This window comes from Plutella xylostella, chromosome 4 (assembly GCF_932276165.1).
Source record: "Plutella xylostella chromosome 4, ilPluXylo3.1, whole genome shotgun sequence".
Lineage (NCBI taxonomy): Eukaryota > Metazoa > Arthropoda > Insecta > Lepidoptera > Plutellidae > Plutella > Plutella xylostella.
In genome coordinates this window covers 1526823-1549548 of record NC_063984.1, presented here as the reverse complement: position 1 = coordinate 1549548, position 22726 = coordinate 1526823, and the positions used below count along the sequence as shown (strand labels likewise).

At 43.3% G+C, this 22726-nt stretch overlaps 1 protein-coding gene across 5 annotated transcripts; it reads right to left on the bottom strand.

Moving 5' to 3' along the window:
- Position 1: 1 nt before the first annotated feature.
- On the bottom strand, positions 2-21425 carry LOC105389402. 5 transcript variants are annotated; one of them, XM_048629128.1, is made up of 24 exons: positions 21275-21425; positions 20806-21059; positions 20427-20533; positions 19824-19970; positions 19266-19430; positions 18761-18855; positions 17239-17353; positions 16777-16874; positions 16198-16337; positions 13795-13957; positions 12819-13147; positions 8637-8781; positions 7723-7872; positions 7211-7447; positions 5630-5848; positions 5047-5226; positions 4591-4723; positions 3956-4047; positions 3183-3319; positions 2755-2851; positions 2530-2590; positions 1715-1848; positions 705-812; positions 2-204 (listed from the first exon to the last, which is right to left on the bottom strand). In XM_048629128.1, exons 1-24 carry the CDS (start codon positions 21305-21307, stop codon positions 67-69), a joined length of 3477 nt encoding a protein of 1158 aa, XP_048485085.1. In that variant the 5' UTR covers positions 21308-21425; the 3' UTR covers positions 2-66. The 5 variants fall into 5 exon arrangements, with proteins under 5 accessions (XP_048485085.1, XP_048485079.1, XP_048485067.1 ...); XM_048629122.1 differs by lacking the exon at positions 2530-2590 and adding an exon at positions 13447-13548 and having other exon boundaries at positions 2694-2851; positions 13897-13957; XM_048629110.1 differs by lacking the exon at positions 2530-2590 and having other exon boundaries at positions 2694-2851.
- Positions 21426-22726: the final 1301 nt, after the last annotated feature.

Below are 22726 nucleotides of genomic sequence, written 5' to 3'. Positions count from 1 at the left end.
CTACAGCTGCTCGTAGTCGGGCTAGTCTACTCCCTAAAGCTGTTCGAAGTCGGGCTAGTCTACTCCCTAAAGCTGTTCGAAGTCGGGCTGCGGCGGCGGCTCCTGCGGCAGCGGCTCGAAGTCGGCGAGCGAGTACGCGGCGTCCTCGTGCCGCGGCGTCGCCAGCGGCCGCTCGTACGCGTCCTTTAGCAGTTCTTGCTCGTTCTGGAATTTAAGGGGCGATTTGAATTTGCAAATGTGTATTTAGAATCAAAACGCGAAATAGTGACTTAAATATTGTACTTAGGTAAAGACAACAGAATTATAGCCTTGTTTAAAAAGTTACTGTTATTTTAACACAGTAAAAAAAGCACGAAAGCAAATACTATATTGGGGTAGATACCCTGCCGCTGGCTATTGGCTGGCTGCTGAGTCAGACTGATACCGAAGCCATCAATAGTGGCTGATATCACCAGGAGATTGATTAACTATTGCCTAATTAACAGTTGCAACTTCTACATGAGAAAATTGAAGGCCGTCGAAGACCCGGTTGAAAAAGAACATCTTGGGCCCAAACTGTAAAAGACTGGTTCAACACCGACACCACATCCTTGTTCCGAGCAGCAGTCTCTAAGAAAAGAATAAGCCAGATGATTGCCGACCTCCGATAGGAGATGGTACCCAAAGAAGAAGAAGAATGAACAGTGCAAGTAAGTTCGTGATACCTGGTCAGGCTGCAGCACGGAGGGCGGCGCCAGGTCGTCGAGCGACAGCTGCGTGTTGAGCACGGAGGGCGGCGCGTAGTCCGACAGCGGGGGGACGCTTTCTGACTGCTGAGGAAGACATACAAATTACAGCCTGTTCACACGTTCCTGTATTCTAGTTTTACATTTTATTGCGTATTTTATTTGTAACACTTAGGCCGTGCACATTAGGCCTAAAACCCTTCTTTCATTGGAAGGAGACCCGTGCCCCAGCAGTGGGGACGTAATGGGTCGTGATGGTAGGCCGTGTCCCCAGTGGGCTGACTGTTAGCGGCGAGATACTGAGATAGTCAGCGCGTAACGCTGCAAACTGCGTAGTAAACTAGCAGACTCTGGACACTCCATTTCAAATATATGGAAGAGCGTACTAAATCGATACGCCGCAAACTCAGTCGGTCGCTGACGGTTTGCCTGCTGGGGACACGGCCTTAAACAACTTAATACGCCATCGACGAGGTAAAAACGGAACAGTTATGTAAATGGTAGCATGCGTGGCCGTTACTTTCATGGGAATAATGGAAAATGAACTGGTATTGTCTCTGTATCTTTATGACTAAATTGGTCCAGTTTATAAACGTTTAGTCGTACCAGAGATTATGACGAAAATAATGAAAGCGCTCTGGTTTGGCCGGAATGGGTCATAAAAGATTTTATATAAAAATACATGAAAATAGCGACCAGACGACCGAATGGCGTAGTGGTTAGTGACCCTGACTACTGATCCGAAGGTCCCGGGTTCGATTCCCGGCTGGGGCAGATATTTGTTCTCGGGTCTTGGATGTTCCCGTAAAATGGCAATAGGCCCGCCCCCTATTACATTGGGACTAACATAACGCTCTGGCGAAAAGTGGGTGCAGCAATGCACCTCTGCCTACCCCGCAAGGGAGTACATTAGTACAAGGCGTGAGTGTGTGTGTGTTTGTGTATGAAAATAGCGACAATTCCTAGTAAAATTTAGTTCAGATAGTTACCTGTTCAGCGGCGGCCTCGGGCTCCGCTGCCTCGTCGCGCGGTCGCTCCTGCACGGTGTTCTCGCGCGCCGCCGCCTCCGACGGGTAGGCGGTCAGGTGCCCGCAGAGGAGTAAGTGCGTTAGCATGTCCGTGCCTGGAGAGGGAGAGATTCGCGATTAGTATAGATAGATAAGTAAAGATAGAATACACTTTATTTGTACACCAAATAATGAATAATAAGATTAACAAATTGCCATTTAATTAGGGTACAAAAGGCGGTCTTGTCACTAAAAGCTATCTTTGGATGGAGGGAATAAGAGATTAAGATTGGGTGTGTATGTTAAAAGAACTATATATAATATTATAAAGCTGTAGTGGCGTGGAATAAGGAGTCAATAAGGAAGACGAGTCCTCGAGTGGATACCACAAACAAATTTAGCGTTCTTCAGCCTACGAGACGGGAAACTTTGGTAGTGGCTAGATGAGGAAGTTCGAATGGAGAGTATTGTGGCACGTGACCAACATAGTTTCTATGTAATATTTTTTCGCGAATTTTGAAATTCTGATTTCATTTTTGGGCTTAGATATACCATGCTGCACATAGTGCACATGTAGGTTTCGGCTTAGTAGGTATACCCTTTTAGCAACACTGTGTATAGTGCAGGACTCACCGACACTGGTGCTGTGGCCGCACACGCAGCACGAGGCGCGGGGCGCGGGGCGGGGGGCGTCCTCCAGCGAGTGGGGGCCGGCGCAGTAGCTGCTGTGCTGCAGCATGGCATCAAAGAAATATGACTCCATCCCATAAGCAATAAGATCTAATTTAGACACTCACCGACACTGGTGCTGTGGCCGCACACGCAGTGGGAGGCGCGGGGCGCGGGGCGGGGGGCGTCCTCCAGCGAGTGGGGGCCGGCGCAGTAGCTGCTGTGCTGCAGCATGGCTATCAAAGAAATATGACTCCATCCCATAAGCAATAAGATCTAATTTACTACTCACCGACACTGGTGCTGTGGCCGCACACGCAGTGGGAGGCGCGGGGCGCGGGGCGGGGGGCGTCCTCCAGCGAGTGGGGGCCGGCGCAGTAGCTGCTGTGCTGCAGCATGGCGCGGTAGCACGACGTCACGTACGGGCACTTGCTGCACGAGCTTGTGCCGCTGTGGGGAGAAACAAGTTATGTTATAGAAGCTAAAGTAAAATGTAGATGGTGGAATTTATCTGTTAACTTCCAGAAAAGATGAAGGGTTTTTCTCTGGCACTTTGCTGACTGTTTACTTTAAGAAATAAGCCGCCCTCAAGAAGCAGTGCTATCCAATGCCGTCTTGAAAGTTTTCTTCTTCTAATTGTCTCGGTGTCAAATACAATACCGACTACGGTTTATCACAGTTGTAAAAAGTACGAAATATCTCAGTTGGATAGGGAAATTAGCTTCACTTTCACTTAAGGTTAGTGGTCATCTAACGTGAATATAACTACATAATTACTCACAGGAAGTGTTTGTCGGTGTCCAGCGGCGTGTCGCACTCGCGACACAGCATGTTCTCAGGCAGCACTAGGGTCACGTCTTCGTAAGTGTCACTCATAGAATGAGAGGCTGTGTCTTTCACGGGCGGACGGGGCTTGTTCTGTGAATATATGTGAACTTATTATTAGAAACTTATGTGGCCACACAGATAAACTTCACTACTACCAGCGAGTTGGATATTGATGGTCGATGTCTGCAAAGAAATATAACTCATGGTAAATTTCCGTACGGACGGCGAGTTCCCTTAACTCGCAACGGCTTACTTCAAGTTCACATGTTTGCGGTGTAAGCGCTTTTATATATTCTAACTAAATGATGTCGCGTACGGCAGCTCTATCATTACTTATTCACTTTTGAAGACATATTCATAACTAGCTGTTCCCGCGAGCTTCGCTTCGCCTTAAAAGGTTTTCCCGGGGAAATTCCGGGTTAAAAAGTAGCCTATGTTCTTTCTCAGGGTCTAGACCATATTTATACCAAATTTCATTAAAATCCGTCCAGTAGTTTTTGCGTGAAAGAGTAACAGACAGACAGAAAGACACAGTTACTTTCGCATTTATAATATTAGTTAGGATTAAAACATTGACTGTACTACCACAAAAAACTTTACACACTGTTTAACAAGTGTTTAAAACGAAATTTGACAGATTTTGTAGGCTTTTGACAGTTCTAAATATCTGTTAAATATCGTCCAAGTTTTCGTGGTAAGGCACTGACGGTGTCTGCGTGAACTCACCCTCGGCTTGGTGATGAGGTGTTCCTCGACGCAGAGCGGCGTGGCGCCCGCCACCGTCGCGTGGTCGCGGATCTGGTGCTCCTTCAACTGACCTGCAATTTGCAAAGATGAAATCTACTTTTTCAAAGGCCGTTAATAACTGTAATGCAATTTCGACAGCAGCTTTCTGCCAAATGGGAAGGGCACTTAAAATTTACAATACATAGCTGCTCCCGCGAGCTTCGCTTCGCCTTAAAAAGTTTTCCCGTGGGAATTCCGGGATAAAAAGTAACCTATGTTCTTTCTCAGGGTCTAGACCATAATATGTATACGAAATTTCATTCAAATCCGTTCAGTAGTTTTGGCGTGAAAGAGTATCAGACAGACAGACACAGTTACTTTCGCATTTATAATATTAGTTAGGATTAAAACTATAGTCTTTACAATACAATATAACTTTATTGAAAAAAAAAAAACGGTTCGAATCCCAACCAGGGCAAACGTGTGATGAACACTTGTGTTTGCCTTGTGTCTGGGTGTCGTTTATCTATTTAATATATGTTAGCTGTCTAACACCCATATCACGGGCTCTGCCAAGTTTGGGTGTGGATGGCCGTGTGTGAGATGTCCCCACATATTTATAAAAAAAAACTCACCGAGATGCACGAACTTGAGCGCGCAGCGGTTGCAGCGCACCTCCAGCTGCTTCTCTTTATGCGCCTTTATGTGGTCAATGAATATGCGCACATTCGCTCCGAGATCCATGCCCTCGCCGTATACTACTATCACCTGAATAGGGACATTTTTGTAACAATTATAATACAATTTGTTGGCACCATTGTAAAGGGTTTTTGAAAATGATATTGTAACGTGAAAAACATTTAAAAGAGACATGGTTGTCGTTTCGTCATGAATAAAAATATGTTAAAGGCCAAATATGGCGCAATAAAGGTGGCCAATCCAAGGTGCGATTGTCGATAAACCATCTTTTGCCAGGCCGCCAATTTTACCATCTATATAATGCATTTCATTGTGTAACTTATCTGTGTTTGCAATATAGAATTATCTATCTATCTTCTTCAGCTGAAAAATGAACTGCACCAAATCCTTACCTTCAAACAATGCGGACACTGCAACCCTGTATCGTTGCTATGCGCCTTGTAGAAGTGGTCGACCGTATGCCTCTGGGCCGAAGAGCGATAGTCGCACGCGCCGCAGCAGTAGGGCAGCTCGAGTGGAGCGTGGGTCTTCTGCATGTGGCTGGCTAGGGTTAGCACGGCGGCGAAGCGGACCTGGGGGGAAATAGGTAGATTTAATTAATTCATTATTTACGTAAACCACGAAATTTTTGACGATTTGGAATAGGCTTCTATGTAACTTCCTAGGCTATCAAGTATAGGGTGACTTAATTTAGTAACTTTTTAAATAACATTCGTTCGTAGCATCTAACAGTGTGTGATAGAGGCGTAGCTAAACTCAAAGCTTATCAAAAGCTAGAATAGGATTAATTTTCGATTACCAGAATTAGAATGGTAACTATTTATTTACAGTGCTACTTTTCTTATCGTATTAGTAACAAACACAATACCTAGACTAGGCATAGACTAACTACGGTTTTTCACAGTGGTGAAAGGATTGACCAAAAAAAATATCGTCAGTCGCTGACTGCCTACTAACAACAGAACAACAACTCACCTCACAAATAAGACACGCATAAGTGAATACATCCGGCGACTTGGTATCGCTCGGGTGGCTGCTCTTCAGATGTTCCTTTAGCGCCTCCTCATCGTTGAACTGAGTGGCGCAGTAGATGCACACAGTGGACTCTGAGCCTTCGGATGAAGGGGACAGATGCGAGAATATGTGGCGGAGGAGGTCGCAGTTGTTGTTGATCTCTGTGCGGCATAGCGGGCACTGTTGAAGGAAAATAATGGGAGAAATTAGAACAGTATGTTGTGTTCCGTAAACTAGGCGGCGCGGCGCAGCGAATGGTAAATTGAGAGTATTTTTTTTCACAATCTAAACTTCATGCATTGACTGTATGTAAAAAATCTTAATTATTACTCACAGTAAGGCCTTTTGGTAATAATGTTCTTGGATATAAGTACATTCCAAAGGCAGCTAAAATATGAGATACCACAGGTCTTCCGATCCTTTCCAATGAAAAAAAGGGGCAACATCTTTCTCCTATATACTACAAACTCGCTACTAACCTCAACAGCAACAGCCACCCTCGCATACTCTTTACTCCCGCCAGTCTGTCCGAAGTAGAACCGCTCCATAGAAACAGTCTCCTCCTGCTTCACCTCCTTCTTGATGTTCTTCAGCGGCACGTCGTCGAGCTCGTCAACCTTACACTCTACAGACACTGTTGCCAATTAGGCAAACCCAAACCACACCCTGCTTTAACCTTACATATGTTGCGTAGTGTGGGACGCCCTCCGGCTAGATGGGGTGACGACTTGCGAAAGGTGGCTGGTTATGATTGGATGCGGAAAGCTAAAGATCGCATCCAGTGGCGTGCTTTGGGAGAGGCCTACGTCCAGCAATGGACTGCTATAGGCTGATGATGATGATGATGTTGCGGCATTGACTACTGTCTTACGCGATGTAATTTATTTATTTATCAATATGATACACAAAACAGCAGTTAATCAAAACATGGTACACAGTTTTAAGTTTCTAAGATACAATCTAGATCAACTACCGATAATACGATACTGTAATAATACGATAGTTACTAACCTCAACAGCAATAGCCACCCTCGGGTACTCCTTGCCCCCGCCCGTCTGTCCGAAGTAGAACCGCTCCATAGAAACAGTCTCCTCCTGCTTCACCTCCTTCTTGATGTTCTTCAGCGGCACGTCGTCGAGCTCGTCGTCGACGCCATTTTAGTAAGGCCTGGGTCTTCTATTTTATGCTATATGCGGCGTCCGACTTTGACGTAAACGTTTCGAACAACGTCCTACGGCCTACCTACGGCGTCTACGCGCCAACGTCGGCGTGTGAGGGAGACCGCATCAGTACATTTCTATAGTGAGCATCGTGACGCGGCCTACGGCGTGACGCTGGACGCGACCTACGGCGTAAATAGGAGACCCGGGCCTAAACTCTATTATAGTATCTACATTTCTAGATCCGTCAGAGGCCTTTGGGCAGCTTGAAAACATCTGATAGGCGGGTTGCCCACTTACGCGACAACTTCAGTGCATAGTACTCATTCTCTGACTACCACTCCGGTGATTACATTCGTGTGTAATACCATAGTTACTAACCTCAACAGCAATAGCCACCCTCGGGTACTCCTTACTCCCGCCAGTCTGTCCGAAGTAGAACCGCTCCATAGAAACAGTCTCTTCCTGCTTCACCTCTTTCTTGATGTTTTTTAACGGTATATCGTCGAGCTCGTCGTGGTCGTCGTCGACGTATGTTCGCTCGCGTTTGCGTCGGGCGCGTGGTTCGCCGTCTTTCTTCTCTTGCTTGATTTTGGTGCGGCGGAGGGCTAGCGGTATCTGTAGGGAAGTTAATTATGTTATTTATCTATTCTAGTTAAAGTGGGCGGGATATTTGGCAAGGCGAGAAGACGGAAGAGGGACGAAAGCAGCGTCGTAGCCGCCATTCTCATGTTATTGGTCCGACAATGTAGAGTGAGTGTGAGTAGCATAGGAACGTGAAACTTGGGGGAGAAATTAAGGTTACTGATACAGTTTTTAAAATCCGAAGATTGTTAAGATTACAATGCTCATTCTCCGGTTCATCATGTCTAAATATATGGCCTAACACTGACCTCCTCATCATCCTCGGGTATCTCCACAATAGCGGAAGGTTTCTTCTGCTTCTTCTTGGGCGGCGGGGAGGGTTCCTTCTTCTTGCGGCCTCGCTTGCGCGGAGCCGGCTCTTCTACTACGGGTGATGGGTCCCGCTCGCCTTTGGTTTTCTGTGGAAACAATCATAAAATTGGTATAGTTTAGGTACATCAGTATTACAGAGGACATCTGCTATTAGACGACACAGAGATAAAAATAATAAGATCCCCAATTGAGGTCTGATAGTAGAGAAAAATAAGTTGTAAGATGAACCGGGATGATTCAGGTGTATATCTCTAATAATGGAAAAGACATAGGATCGAAAAAATTGTTAGTAAGGAAGCATAATACCAAACAGTGAGCGGTAAATGCCTGATGGGCATCGCTGTGTTATGCGTCAAAGTTGTCTGCCCCGCGATGTGACTCACTATGTGCTGCATCACTGATACAAATTTTTAATGTTTGTTGTATTTTATGTTTCTTTTTGTATAACACACCCTGTGTAGCAGCAGTTACCTTGGAGCAGTACTTTCAGTTCTTGAAGGGGTTGTGTGCGATGCGGTTGAGCCGCCCGGTGACGGGGTCACTATGTGCTGCATCACTGATACAGTTGCACTCTGTGCGGCAGCAATTGACGACCAAATGGCGTAGTGGTTAGTGGCCCTGACTGCTATGCCGAAGGTTCCGGGTTCGATTCCCGGCTGGGGCAGATATTTGTTTAAAGACAGATATTTGTACTCGGGTCTTGGGGGTTGATATTTATATTTAGTATCTATCTATCTATGTATTTGTGTAGATATATCAGCTGTCCGACACCCATAACACAGGTTCTGCCTAGCTTGGGGTCGGATGGCCGTGTGTGAGATGTCCCCACATATTTATTTTATTCAGTTACCTTGGAGCAGTACTTCCAGTTCTTGAAGGGGTTGTGTGCGATGCGGTTGAGCCGCACGGTGATGGGGTCTCGCGCCTCCAGCCGGGTTTGTTCCGCGATGTGAGTGACTACGTTGTCGAAGGCTAGCCCGGGGGATACGCCGAATCTGGGAGGAGAAAGTGAGTGGTGTAATGCTGTTGTGTGTGAATGTGGAGGGAAATGGTGGGATCTTAGTCGTAAGTAGATCTTAGAAAAAAATAATAACTGACAAAATAATCACAACGGACGCGACCCCACTGACCTCTAACTCCAATCAAACGACTGCAATTGAGAAAAATACCACTACTGTAACACCTACGAGCATCCCAACGACCCCGACGACCGATGTTGCAACTGAAAATGGAGAACAATGGATCACCGTCACCAAACGCCAGCCCAGAAAGTCATCTGCAATACGTGGATCTGCAACCAACACTGGCATCCAAGGTATTGAGAGGTACACGTACCTACACGGGTGCTATTTCAAAACTGAAACGACCACGGACTCCCTAATCGATCACCTGAAGAAAGTGGATGGTGGACTCCAGTACATCGTGGAAAAGATCCCATTCAAACATGACACCTACACATCCTTCAAAATCGGGATACCAGCTGCATCAATAGAAAAATTCATGGCAACAGACGTGTGGCCTCTGAATACGAATATATCAAAATGGCGGCCCTTTCTCTTACCAAGGCCCAACAGACCACCTGATGAGTCCACCGGAAAAGACACACCAAACAACCAGCACTGAATCAAGAAATCTAACAATCTTCCATCAAAATATCAACAGACTAGAAAACAAGACCAACAAACTGGAATGTGAACTACAAGTCCACGGAAACATAGATGTCCTCTGCCTGACCGAGCTGTTCCTGCATCCTGATGAGCTGCCCAGCGTGCACCTCGAGAACTACAAGCTGGCGGCGCACTACTGCCGGCGCGGGCGCGAGGGCGGCGGCGCCTGCATCTACGTGCGGGACCAGGTCCTCGCCATCGAGCGCCCGGAGGTGGCGCAGCTGTCGGTGGAGATGCACTTCGAGGCCTGCGCCGTGGAGTGCGTCGGTGCGGACACCGTGGTGGTCTGTATCTATAGACCACCTCGAGGTAAAGACAGAGGGGACTTCCCTACTTTTTTCTCAAAATTAAATGACCTACTTTCTATACACTTTGTAAATAACTATAACATCATTATAATGGGTGACATGAATATTGATATGTTAGTAAAATGTCCAAATTCAAAATTATTATCAGAGACTTTAAGACAGTTTGGATTTAAATCATTAGTTAATTTTCCTACAAGAATAACAGACAAATCAAGTACATGTTTGGATCACATCTATACTAATATGCCAAATGTTAATATAAATGAAGTATCTCCTTTACAATTACAAGTCTCAGATCACTCAGGTATATTTCTGTCTATACAAATAAACAAAATGTTACAGCTTAACCTAGAAAGATATAAGCGCCTTTTCTCGGAATTTAACATTAGCAACTTTAAACAAAGCCTAGATTTATATGATTGGGAAAAATTGTTATCTAAATATCAGTGCTCTAGTTTAAAAATTGATGCAACAATTAATGTAATCAACCATTACTTTAACATACACTTCCCTCTGAAGAAGTATCCTGTAAGAAACAACGCGAAGGTGTGGGTCACCGAGGACGTCCGGTCCAGCCGTAGAAAAATACGAGAAGTCAAACAATCACTAACTCAAAATCCTAATGATCAAATCTTAATTGACAAATTGATTAATCTAGAAAAGAAACACATATCTATCCTAAACCTAACGCGTAAAGAATATATAAATAAACAAATAGTTAGTGCCGGAAAGGACATGTGCCGCACTGTGTGGAGGGTCATCGCGTCGGAGACGGGGCGGGCGGGCGCGCCCGGCGGCGGCGCCGCCCTCGACGTGCTGGTCAGCGCATCGGCGGGGGCCAGCGTCTGCGAGCGCGCGCGCCACGCTGCCGTCGCCCTCAACCGGTACTATATCGAAGCTAACAACAACCCGAACTGCCGGCCTTGCTGTGATTCCGCAATTGTTTACCTCAACAAATACTTAGAATCCCACGAAGTACCTAAATTCATAAACACACCTATATCATTGAACCAAATAATAAATGTTATAAATAAAATAAAGCGTAAACAATCCACTGATATAAACGACATGTCAACGGCTGTATTAGACTATCTACCTCCTGTTGTTATATCTTTACTTTGTATGCTATTCAACCAATGCGTAAATGAGGGTGATTATCCTAGCCTTCTAAAACAAATAAAAGTACAACCTATATACAAGGGAAAGGGTGAAATGAACATGCTTAGGTATTTTAGACCGATATCCCTCATACCTATAATATCAAAAGTATTTGAGCGTCTTATAAGTGACAGACTTATAAAACATTTCATAAAAAATAAACTTCTCAATCATCAACAATACGCTTATCAGCAAAACAGGTCGACTGTTGACGCGGCGCGTGATGTCGTGTGCCGAGTGATGAGTCATCACGAGGCGGGCCGGCAGGTCGCCGCCGTGTTCTGTGACCTGTCGCGCGCATTCGAGCTAGTTAACCACGAACTTCTTTTAAAGAAACTTAAATTGTATGGTATTACTGATGACTTCTACAACACAATTGCAGTGTTTTTGCGTGACCGGAAGCAATGCACGTACGTCCGGAACTCGAAGTCCGACCTTGAATTCATAGGTGACTGCGCGGTGCCGCAGGGTTCTACTATGGGAAACTACCTATTCCTAATCTTGGTCAATGACCTAACAGCGGCATCTGAGCACGCCGAATATGTCTTGTTTGCAGACGACGGTTGCCTGATTGTATCTGCTGAGAACTATATTCTGCTCAAACACAAATTAAACCTAGTCACTGCCTACATACATGACTGGTTCAGCGCAAATGGAATGCTGCTAAATATAGAAAAAACGAACATTGTTCATTTCCAACTGAGAAGGACTAGGGGACACGACCTAAATGTGGTGTGCAACGGAGTGGCGGTGCCGCAAGTGGACCAGGTGAAGTACCTCGGCTTCGTGATCGACGCCGGCCTCACCTGGGCGCCTCACATTGACGTCACGTGCGCCCGCCTCGCCTCCGCGTGCTTCGCGCTGTCCCGTCTGGCTCGTAGCTTGTCTAATGAAAATATGAAAAAAGCATACTACGGATATTTTCACTCGATTCTATCCTACGGTGTTGACCTCTGGGGTAATGCGGCGTGCTCCGAAAGGATACTAAGACTCCAAAAACGTGCCGTACGAATAATTGCTCACAAACCATGGGACTGTCCCGCTCAACAATTATTTAAAAACTGTAACATCCTAACACTACCGTGCCTATACGCGCTAGAAGTTGCAAAATACGCAAGGCGTAACCTTGACAAATTTAATACTAAAGCAGACTTCCACCGGGTCAACACCCGGCGGCGTAACCAGCTGATCGCGCCCGCGACTAGGCTCGCCAAGTCTGATAAATGTATTAACACTCTCGTTCCCAGAGTATACAATGCACTGCCTGATAACGTAAAAGAAACAAAATCTGAAACCGTTTTCATCGCAAAACTTAAAAATATATTGGTTAATATGCCTATTTATAAATTCACTGACTTCCCTGCCTCGTTGTCCTCTGTGACCCCAACCTTGCCTACCAACTAAATTGCAACAACAACCTGTACCTACCTATCTGTAAAATTACTGTATTTTTAACTACATTATAAATTAACATTAAAATTAAATTGTAATTACCTAAATAATATTACATACTTAATTAGCTAATGTACCTATCTATAAAATGTAATAAGTATAACTTGTGATTATGATTTGTGATTGTAATTATGATTTGTGAGTTGTGACGTATAAATATTATTTTATAAATAAATGATTTGAATTTGAATTAGGAGGGACTTAAGACCTTCAAAAGAGCTACATGGCGTTTGAAACAGTATTTCTATTTTATCTGTTTAACAGATGCATAAGGTATGTACAGGAATCTACTACTAAGAATAGAGTTTACAATCATGTCGCCGAAATGTAAAGGCGGGATGGGGCGGATAATGATGACTTGAAAGCGATTCAGAAATGGATGATTACTATTGATGACCTATGCTATATTTTGAAACTCAGTTGCAGTAATATCAAAGGCATACTCACTTCTCTCTCCAAACCAGTTCATCCAAGAACTGCTGTATAATCTGACGGGACAACAACGACAGAGTATTCTGGAACATCCTCGGCACAATCCTCCTCAGATACTCCATGATATTCGCATTGCTATGCTTCGACGGATGTTCGGATTGGGACGAGCTCTGATGGACAGTCTTGAATCCCATAGAGATAAGGGTTCCTTTGTCCACGGTCAAGTCTGTTAGTATAGTGGAGCCGGGGTGCACCCAGTTGATAAGAGGTTCTAGAATCTTCTGGAAGCGTTTCTTGTAGTTCTTTTCGTGTTCGGACAGAGGTTCCACGGCACGGAGACGGATCTGTAATAACAAATTGACATGTGAGATATAATAAGAGATCCTGCTGAATAAAAATAGTGATGTCTGTCATATATCTGGTGAAATCAAACTGTGCATACGAAATGGCGCAGTTTCCTAAAGAGCGGTGAGAAAGCTAACTAACACCGCTATATTACGGATGCTATCTTGACGGCATCGTTATCCTAGGAAACCCAAAACACTTTCAAATATTCAGGTCCCCAGACCAACCACAACAAGAATCGACTATTTATCTACTACTAACAATCGATTCTTCACCCGAATCTATACAGAGTCCTCACCAGTTTCTCCACACGGTCAAGGACGCCCAGCACCTCGACCTTGACCTGCCGCTGCGTGCCGTCGTGGCTCGTGGTGCCCAGCGAGATCACGCCCACCTCCACCTTCTAGCATGCCCCTTGGCTTGCTATATTACAGTAACTTTAAAGTGGACCTAAGCCGTTGTCTAAGCAAACGAAATGGCGCAGTTTCCTTGAGAGCGAGCGGAGGAATAGTTCAAATAGCTCTGTATTACAGAAGCTACGCTGTCGGCGCCATTTTCTAAGAAAACCCGATATTCGGGTCCTCAGAGCCACCACAGCAAGAATCTACTATTTATCAACTAAAAATAATCGATTGACAATCCTCACCAGTTTCTCCACAGGGTCAAGGACGCCCAGCACCTCGACCTTGACCTGCCGCTGCGTGCCGTCGTGGCTCGTGGTGCCCAGCGAGATCACGCCCACCTCCACCTTCTTGCCCGGCCCGCCGAGTTGGCCCAGGTGCTGGTGGATCGCCGATGTGCAGACGGCCCTGGGGATAAGTATAAGTAAGGTCAAGAAGAGTTTTATAGGACGGTCAGGCAGTCAGGCGGTAGAAATGATGTCAAGAGTGGTCTATAGATCGGGCATACATAGATTATAATGATTGTGTTACGTCTTCTTCAGAGTCGGAGTTTCGTCCTCAGCTACCTATGTATTTCATTGTGATCAGCCACAGCGGCAGCGCAGTAATAGAAGTACCATTTTCACGGATAAATGAACGGCTGATCGACATGGCAGCATACTTAGGCGAATAACATATTTTTCTGCATACTTATCCAATGGATTATTTCATGATTTCGACATCATCATAGAAATTACAAAGATTTGGAAAAGTGTCTTCAGATTGATCGTTATCAGGAGTCGACACACTTCAGCTAGACATATAATTGATTCAAGGGTCACTGGAAACTGGCGTTCTCTGTTCGTCTTCTGGCTACTGTGAAACTGATGGCACCTTCCGTATTTACCTACTTTTTACTGTGAAAATATGTAGAGTCAGCCGAGTTATTTGGAGTCAGTAAGTGAGGCGTAAGTATGTATTATTGCAAATACTTACCTCAACCAAGTAAACAGCGCCTTCACATACAGATTATCCACCTTGACCCACTGGACCATAGAGAGAGAGATAGAGAGAGAGACGAAGCGGTTGGGCAACACTCCGAGATCGTGTTTGGAAGGAGTAAATTACTGGCCTCGCTTCGCCGGGTGTTTAGGGCCTTACCACAAAAACTTAGACAGTATTTAACAGGTGTTTAGCGCTGTCAAACGCCTAAATTGTGTCAAATTTTGTTTTAACACTTGTTAAACAGTGTTTAAAGTTTTTTGTGGTAATAGGTATTTATGAAATGCCGGTTTGGTTTGTATTACCTCGCTTTACTCAGGTCTTTATATTTTAGGAAATGCGGGGTTGTTTGTGTGGTTGTTTCTGTTCGTCTTCCACAGGTCCTTTGATAATGAAGTTCTGCTGTTTTATGGGACTTTTTAGAGTGGAGCTATACCATAGCAACATAGCCCAATGGGACCTAATATAACATAATAAAAGAAACACTCACCTCAACCAAGTAAACAGCGCCTTCACATACAGATTATCCACCTTCACCCACTGGACCACATTCTGCACAATAGTCTGGCACGCCCAGTGGTAGACCAGCTTCAGCAGCACGCTGGGCGGGTGCGTGGCGCCCTCGAAGATGGAAACGAAGAGAGAGAGAGAGAGAGAGACGAAGCGGTTGGGTAAAACTCGGAGATCGTGTTTGGAAGGAGTTAGTTACTAGCCTCGCTTCGCCGGGTCTTTAGGGTTCATGAAATGCCGGTTTGGTTTGTATTACCTCGCTTTGCATTTTAAGAAATGCCGGGTTGTTTGTGTGGTTGTTACTGTACGCCATCCTCAGGTCCTTTGATAATAAAGTTTCTCTGTTCTATGGGGCTTTTTAGAATGGAGCTTAACCATAGCAACATAGCCCAAAGGGACGGTCATCCGTCATCCTAATATAAAGAAACACTTACCTCAACCAAGTAAACAGCGCCTTCACATACAGGTTATCCACCTTGACCCACTGGACCACATTCTGCACATTAGTCTGGCACGCCCAGTGGTAGACCAGCTTCAGCAGCACGCTGGGCGGGTGCGCGGCACCCTCGAAGATGTTGACGAAGAGAGAGAGAGAGAGACGAAGTGGTTGGGCAACACTCCGAGATCGTATTTGGAAGGAGTTCATTATTGGTTTCGCTTCGCCGGGTCTTTAGAGTTTATGAAATGAAAGAAAGAAAGAAAGAAAGAAAGAAAATAATCTTTATTGCCACAGACGAAGTTTTACACTTTAAAGATGTACTTAAACCTTACCTTACAATTTAACATAATCTAATTCTTTTAATAGAGTAACACCTTAGTAACTATATCTACACCAGTGGCGGATTTACCTATAGGCCAAAAAGGCCAGTGCCTAGGGCGGCAGATTTAGAGGGGCGGCAAATTTAGCATTTTTTATTTTACTGATTTTTTTAATATAAATTTACGTGTACACAATCTACTTCTAAATGCCGGTTTGGTTCGTGTTACTTCGCTTTGCATTTTAGGAAATGCGGGGTTGTTTGTGTGGTTGTTTCTGTACGCCTGCCACAGGTCCTTTGATGAAAGTTTCGCTGTTTTATGGGACTTTTTAGAATGGAGCTACATAGCCCAATGGGACGGGTGCCCTAATATTACAACCTCATAAAAGAAACACTCACCTCAACCAAGTAAACAGCGCCTTCACATACAGATTATCCACTTTGACCCACTGGACCACATTCTGCACAATAGTCTGGCACGCCCAGTGGTAGACCAGCTTCAGCAGCACGCTGGGCGGGTGCGTGGCGCCCTCGAAGATGTTGACGGAGAGAGAGAGAGAGAGAGAGAGAGAGAGACGAAGCGGTTGGGCAACACTCGGAGATCGTGTTTCGAAGGAGTTAATTACCGGCCTCGCTTCGTGGGTCTTTAGGGTTTATGATATGCCGGTTTGGTTAGTATTACCTCGCTTTGCATTTTAAGAAATGCAGGGTTGTTTCTGTACTCCTTCCACAGGTCCTTGGATAATAGAGTTTTGGTTTATGGGACTTTTTTGACTGGAGCTATACCATAGCAACATAGCCCAAAGGGACGGGTGACCTAATATAAAAAAGCACTCACCTCAACCAAGTAAACAGCGCCTTCACATACAAGTTATCCACTTTGACCCACTGGACCACATTCTGCACATTAGTCTGGCACGCCCAGTGGTAGACCAGCTTCAGCAGCACGCTGGGCGGGTGCGTGGCGCCCTCAAAGATGGACGAGCAGAACACGGAGACGAAACGGGTTGGGCAGCACTCGGAGATCCACACGTAGCCACCCGAGTAGGGGAACTTTGAGACGTCTGAGTACATTCCTGGGGAAGACGAGGATTGTGAAGATAGGTAGAATAGATATTTCATAATGTATTACAATTAACTCTTAAAATAATCTTCAGTTTTTTTTACTATTATGTGCAATCGTTCTAGACTTAAGTATAAGCTGTTGTTTTGTGTGTTGTGTTGTGTGGTGTTGTAGGCACTCCCATCGTTGGGTTGACTTCTCATTCAACTGGTCCTAAACTGTCCCAAATTCGCTTTCATTTCAGCCTTCTTATTGGAATACAACTGGTGAGGTCAGTAGCCAGTTTGTTGGGATCAGCAATCCTATCTCTGTAAGCTCTTGGGAGGTTTTCCACTTCCTCTTAATCATCTTGTTCAGCTAAGAAACGGTTGACTCACCCAGCTTGAGTTTGTTCCCGGGGTGTATGACGCACCACTGCTCGGAGCGCACCAGCCCCTGCTGGATCAGCCACTCCGTGAACTTGGTGGGCGTGTGCATTAGCACTGACTTCACCTGAAAGCGGAAACATTCAAATTATTGTTCTTCTTTAATGCCATTACTCCTCCAGTCTCTGGGACTGACACCAGGCTTCCATCATTTAAATTGTTGTGAATTTACTTAAGAGTTACTTAACATTAAGAGGAGATTTGCAGGATATCAGGCAAGACTAAAAGACAGCAGACAGACTAACTTAACCATAATTTTTTGGTCCGACGGCATAAATAAAGATAGAGTACTCTTTTTTTGTACACCATGAAAAAATCTTGTCTCTCCTAGCAAGCGATTGCTTGCAGACAACCTTAATAGTATAAATTAAACAGGAATTGTTAAACCTGCAGGAGGTGGAAGGTGCATGAAGCATTAGCACAGAATAATAACTAGTACCAGGTACAGAAGTCCATCTTCGCAATGGCTTGCAAAGAAATATGACTCCATCCCATAAGCAATAAGATCTAATTTAGATCGTGTTCCAGCCGCACACGTTTTTATTTACTTACCTACCAATTAATTTTTGAAGGAATATGCGCCTTATTTCACTGGACTACGGTGCATAATAAGTTATACGTGGTTATACGCATTGAAAAAGAAGCCACCTTAGGGTTGCCTCAGCACCACAGACTACAACGTTTACTAAGCAACGGACTGACTTTGTAAAAAGAATGTCATGTTTTAAAACAAAATTAATTTGAATTTAGAATACAAAGCTATTCCAAACTTTTTTTCTATTGGAAATAACCAGTAAAAACAATAACAATTTCATAGTTAAGATATTTTGAAGTACATAAAATATGTATGAATCTAAGTACCTAAAACATTTAATTTTGTGAAAACATGTTTTTTTTTCGTTATAATTTATATTATGGATATAATTTATATTATGATACAGAACGTGTTAGTTTCGTTAAGCACTAATCCCACTCAGCGCACATTTTATAATCGATTCATTAATACATTTTGAAGGTAGTTGTGTCTGTAAATTTAATACTTTAACGAAAACAAAATTGGAATAGACTTTGTTCAACATGGAGAAAAAAAAGGGTTTGTAGTTCGGATTAATTTCATTTCAAATAAGGAACCTAGAAGAAATCAATAAAATACTTAGATTAGTTTAAGGTGTCAGCATCTTTTTGGTAATCTAAAAAAAAATAATTGGATCCCGATCCGTATTTAAGCAATTAAATACGGCACAGTATTTTTTTGCTGCTTTTTTTCTTTTTATGTCCATTTTTCTATTCATAAATTTTAATAAATACCTAAATACGACATTTATAAACTAGTACGAAATAGGAACAAATAGCGCGCGCGTGTATCGTCTTCCGCTTGCGGCAGCCGACTAGATTCGCCCCCTCGAGGCGGCAGGCGCCAGGCCGGCGCCTGCGCCGCCAACGCGCGGAGTGACACAAGCCTGGCATTAGTTACCTTGCTATCGAGCGCGGGGCGGTCTGACGGCGCGGCAGCGTCCTTGGCGCGCAGGTAGGGCCGCGCCACCACCACCAGAGACGGGAACGTCTTGCCTGGGGGATGAATGATGAATTGTGTCAGTAAAAATATAATTTGTAATTCAACAGAGAACTAAGCTTACTGTAGTAACTAAACACTTACAATCTGCAAAGTTGAAGTGGGAGGAAAATCTAGTGTGTGCCTCCAGCCTAAAGTAAGGCTGATGAACTTAAATAGCCCTCGTAAAGTTTGAATGAGGAATATACAAGGAGGAATGCCAATTATTGTGGAGCTCCTTCTGAGAGGCCTATGGAAGCAGCTGTCTATTTTCAGCTGATGTATGAGATGATGTCTTTATACATTATACAAGCTCCTAACTATTTGTGCCAAATTAAAATCTTGATGTGCAGATAAGACATCCATCCATACCATCACAACTCAACCTACTCTTGACTAAAAATTATCAAAGTTTTCGCAACAATACCTTGCAGCTTGTTGAAGGACACCTCCCTAGAATCCGCCACATTCTTATTCCCGTCTTCCTTGGTGAGGTCAACAATGGCCGTGGTCTTGGCGGTGTTGCCGGTGGACAGGCCCCCGATGGCGGACGCTTCCGATGGACGCACGTTGGTGACCACACTGTGGACGTCTGGAAGATGGTTTGTTTTTATCAGTTACACAGTGAAAATCATATAGCTTCTTATTACATTTGGAGTACAATTTTACAATGATTTATCATAGTCAGTAGGTACCTAATGAAATAATAATAACCAGTAAACTAACATTTTTAAAGACAGATCTTGATCTCTTCAGACCTTTCTTGTACACAAAGATACATAACTTTAAATAACACTAGTTTCAGGCAATGGCTCCCTTTATCAAGAGAAGAACCACCGAAACTGCTGTGACCCTATGACTGTAGATAGATTGTCTGTCGATTTATCTACAGTACTTATTGAAATTGAAATCACTACAGAGAGAGGAAGGATGTTTAAGAGGAAGGTTTGTATGGCTGTGTTTGAACCAGTTTTGATAAACTTACTGGAAGGAGCCAGCGTCTTGTCCTTGGTCTTGGTGTCTCGCTCCTTGTGTTTGTCCTTCTTGTGTTTCTTCTTGTGGCGCGCGTCGGGCGACGGCGGCGGCGACGGCGAGTAGTCGCGGTCTTCCTCACGGTTCTTGCGTGGCCGACCTGGACGTGGCATAGTGGTTAGTTAAAGAATGTTTTGTAATTACATTATACAGTGGGATATACATAATTATTTATTTATTTATTTGATACTTTATTGCACAAATATGACATAAGTGTACAAAATGTGGACTTATTGCTAAAAACATTTTGTTCTGAGAGCATGAAATTGTGTTGGTTTATTTGTGTCTTCTGAAGGAGCAGTTGGTATAATTTGGCTGTTTTATGCACAATAAAATCGAGATTTGAATACACTGATAAAAATATAAAATGGTAAGGGGATAGATTTGAGAGTGCCATAGTAAACTTTTTATTCCATTATTCCCATGAGAAACCTATTAAGATTTATTTTTCTTCTTTGAAAATCCTGTAGATAAAAGATTTTGTGCTATGAAAAAATACTAACAAAAACTTACCAGACATTCTATGAAAATGTGCAGACAAATATTAAATACACACCCCTCTTTCCTTTGCCTGATGATGATTCCTTGGATATAGAGAGAGACCTGGACCGAGACCTGATGATATCCGCACTCTGCTTCTCCAAGTCCTTAAGAACAGGTTGCCTGAAAAATAAAAAGATATATGATAATCAATAGTTTGTAATAGTATTTATTTTTAAAAAGTGTGTATCAGGAAATACAAGCAATCTCAATATTTGAGGGCAGAAATTGGTTCCGGAATATGTACTTAGTATTTCCAACTATTTACACTTTGGAAATTTAACTGCTCTGCTACTACATTACTGACACTCTACAAGTCTGGTATAAATTTTAATCAACACTGCAAGCCACACTGCACCAGTTTATCTAAAAAACTTGACCAGCATCAAACTCACTTTCCAAGCAGCTGGTAAGCCGTGAACTGATCTCCATTGTACACGATCTCTCCTCCAGTCTCCTTCACAATGTCATCCAGTTTATTCTGAATGCTCTTGTACTCCTCATCAGCATTCTTGTACGCCTGCAGCTGAGCCTCAGACAGTTCCTCTTCCCAGCACTCCAGTTCGAGAGTTGGGATGTCGGGCCCGAAGTAAGACCGCTTGTACTGGTCTGCTTCGATTATCTCAGCTTGAGGAATCGCCGGGTCCAGCTAGAATGTAGTGATTGTGGTTTTCAAAAAGGTTATTTAGTGAAAGTGGCAAGGTTTTGGGCGAAGTGGTTTATGGAAAATGTTTACATATGGAATGGATTTAAGTTCTAAGAAGTGTAAAGGCAGATATTTATAGGAAACCTTTGTAAAACGAAAGAAGATTGCTTCTTGCTGAGCCGACTCTTGAAGTTTTTGATAAATTTATTAACCCTTACCTCCTGGTCCACTTTCAACTTTTTTAACTTCATGATTAGGATTCAAAGATTTAGATTTTCTTATGCAGTTAATGGTATAATACGGTTTATTTTCTAGTATTTGGAAAAGAAAATAAACATCAACACAACACAAGCGCCGATCGCCGCCATGAAACCATAAACAAAACCAGGGGGGAGTCAGTGCCTTAATGGCTGAACTTTTAGTAGAAGGTAGTGCCATCTCTTTATATTACTCTTACTACCAAAAAAGATGTAAGATGGCGTTATCAACAAGACCATAGAACAATAACAAGACACATAGATAAGTAGTATTTGAATGTTAACATTGTCATGATCTATGGCTTTTATGAAGAAATTGCGTGTCAGTGTCAGTTCAGTTGTCTTACAATGTCTCGCAAATAACATTTTTGTAATAAAAATAAAAGCCTATACTCTCGGTATATCGTTATTTATAAATTTTATATACCTACAAATAAAAATAAACATGGTGTGTCAAGAAAAAGCATCTTTATCTGCAAAAAGTGTTTTTATGAAATTCTTGTGACCTGACAGATTCCATATGGATCCAGGTTCCATGTGGTTCCACGGGAACCGAGCTGAAATGGCGGCACTGGCAAAGAGCGATCGACATCTTCATATCCGCTGAAGATTAAAATACTATGTGTACCAAACTGATAAATGTCGTCAAAGATTTGCCTCGCGAGGATAAATGATGCACTATTGGACGAAATGACTTTATCACCACAAGTGACAAGATTTGCTTCTCTTGCGAAACATAAACTAGCAAAACATGAATTGGTTTTCATGGTGAAAGGAATACACACACCCACTCGCATATTATTTTACAAGTGACATGAACAAAACTGAACTGAAACATTGTTATATGCGAGGTAATAAAGAATTATATAATAATTTGTTTTTTATTTATTGTTGCATGTAGGTAGGTACATAAATAGATTGAACTTAAATTTAGCTGATAAATGTAATAACTGTTGTGTGGTGTAACTACGTCAACGCAAATATGTCTTATATCTTTATAGATTGAAGTTAATAGCCGGATCCCCACCAGACGATCCAACGCGATCCGATCGCGCGATCCAAGGAATCTTACATACTAAACTTCTTGGATCGGGCGATCGGATCGCATTGGATCGTTTGGTGGAGATCCGGCTATTAACTTGTGATAACAATATCTATATATACAGGGTGTCCCAACAGGGCACCCTGTATGTATGTACAATGAGGTTGAGCAATATAAAGAGATGGCGTTGTAGGCTCAGTATGACGTATAGAGTATGACAAAAAACTCCTCCAGATGGCACTCTTTACACAATTGTTTATTTTTTCTCTATGAACAAAACAAATGTTTTTTTTTCATATAGTAGTGATGTCCCTAGTAACGATATAAAAACTAACGATTTATTCTTCTGAGGAAGAAAATAATCGATTAAT

Bases quoted from the DNA above. Each gene is read 5' to 3' on its own strand.
- LOC105389402 (XM_048629116.1), bottom strand. From the start codon at position 21,307: ATGAAGTTAAAAAAGTTGAAAGTGGACCAGGAG. The intron at 19,971-20,426 runs GTGTGTATTTAA...TGCCACGTCCAG, and splicing joins ATCAGGCAAAGGAAAGAGGG to GTCGGCCACGCAAGAACCGT. The intron at 13,958-16,636 runs GTGAGTGCTTTT...ACTTATCCCCAG, and splicing joins GCGCTGTTTACTTGGTTGAG to GGCCGTCTGCACATCGGCGA.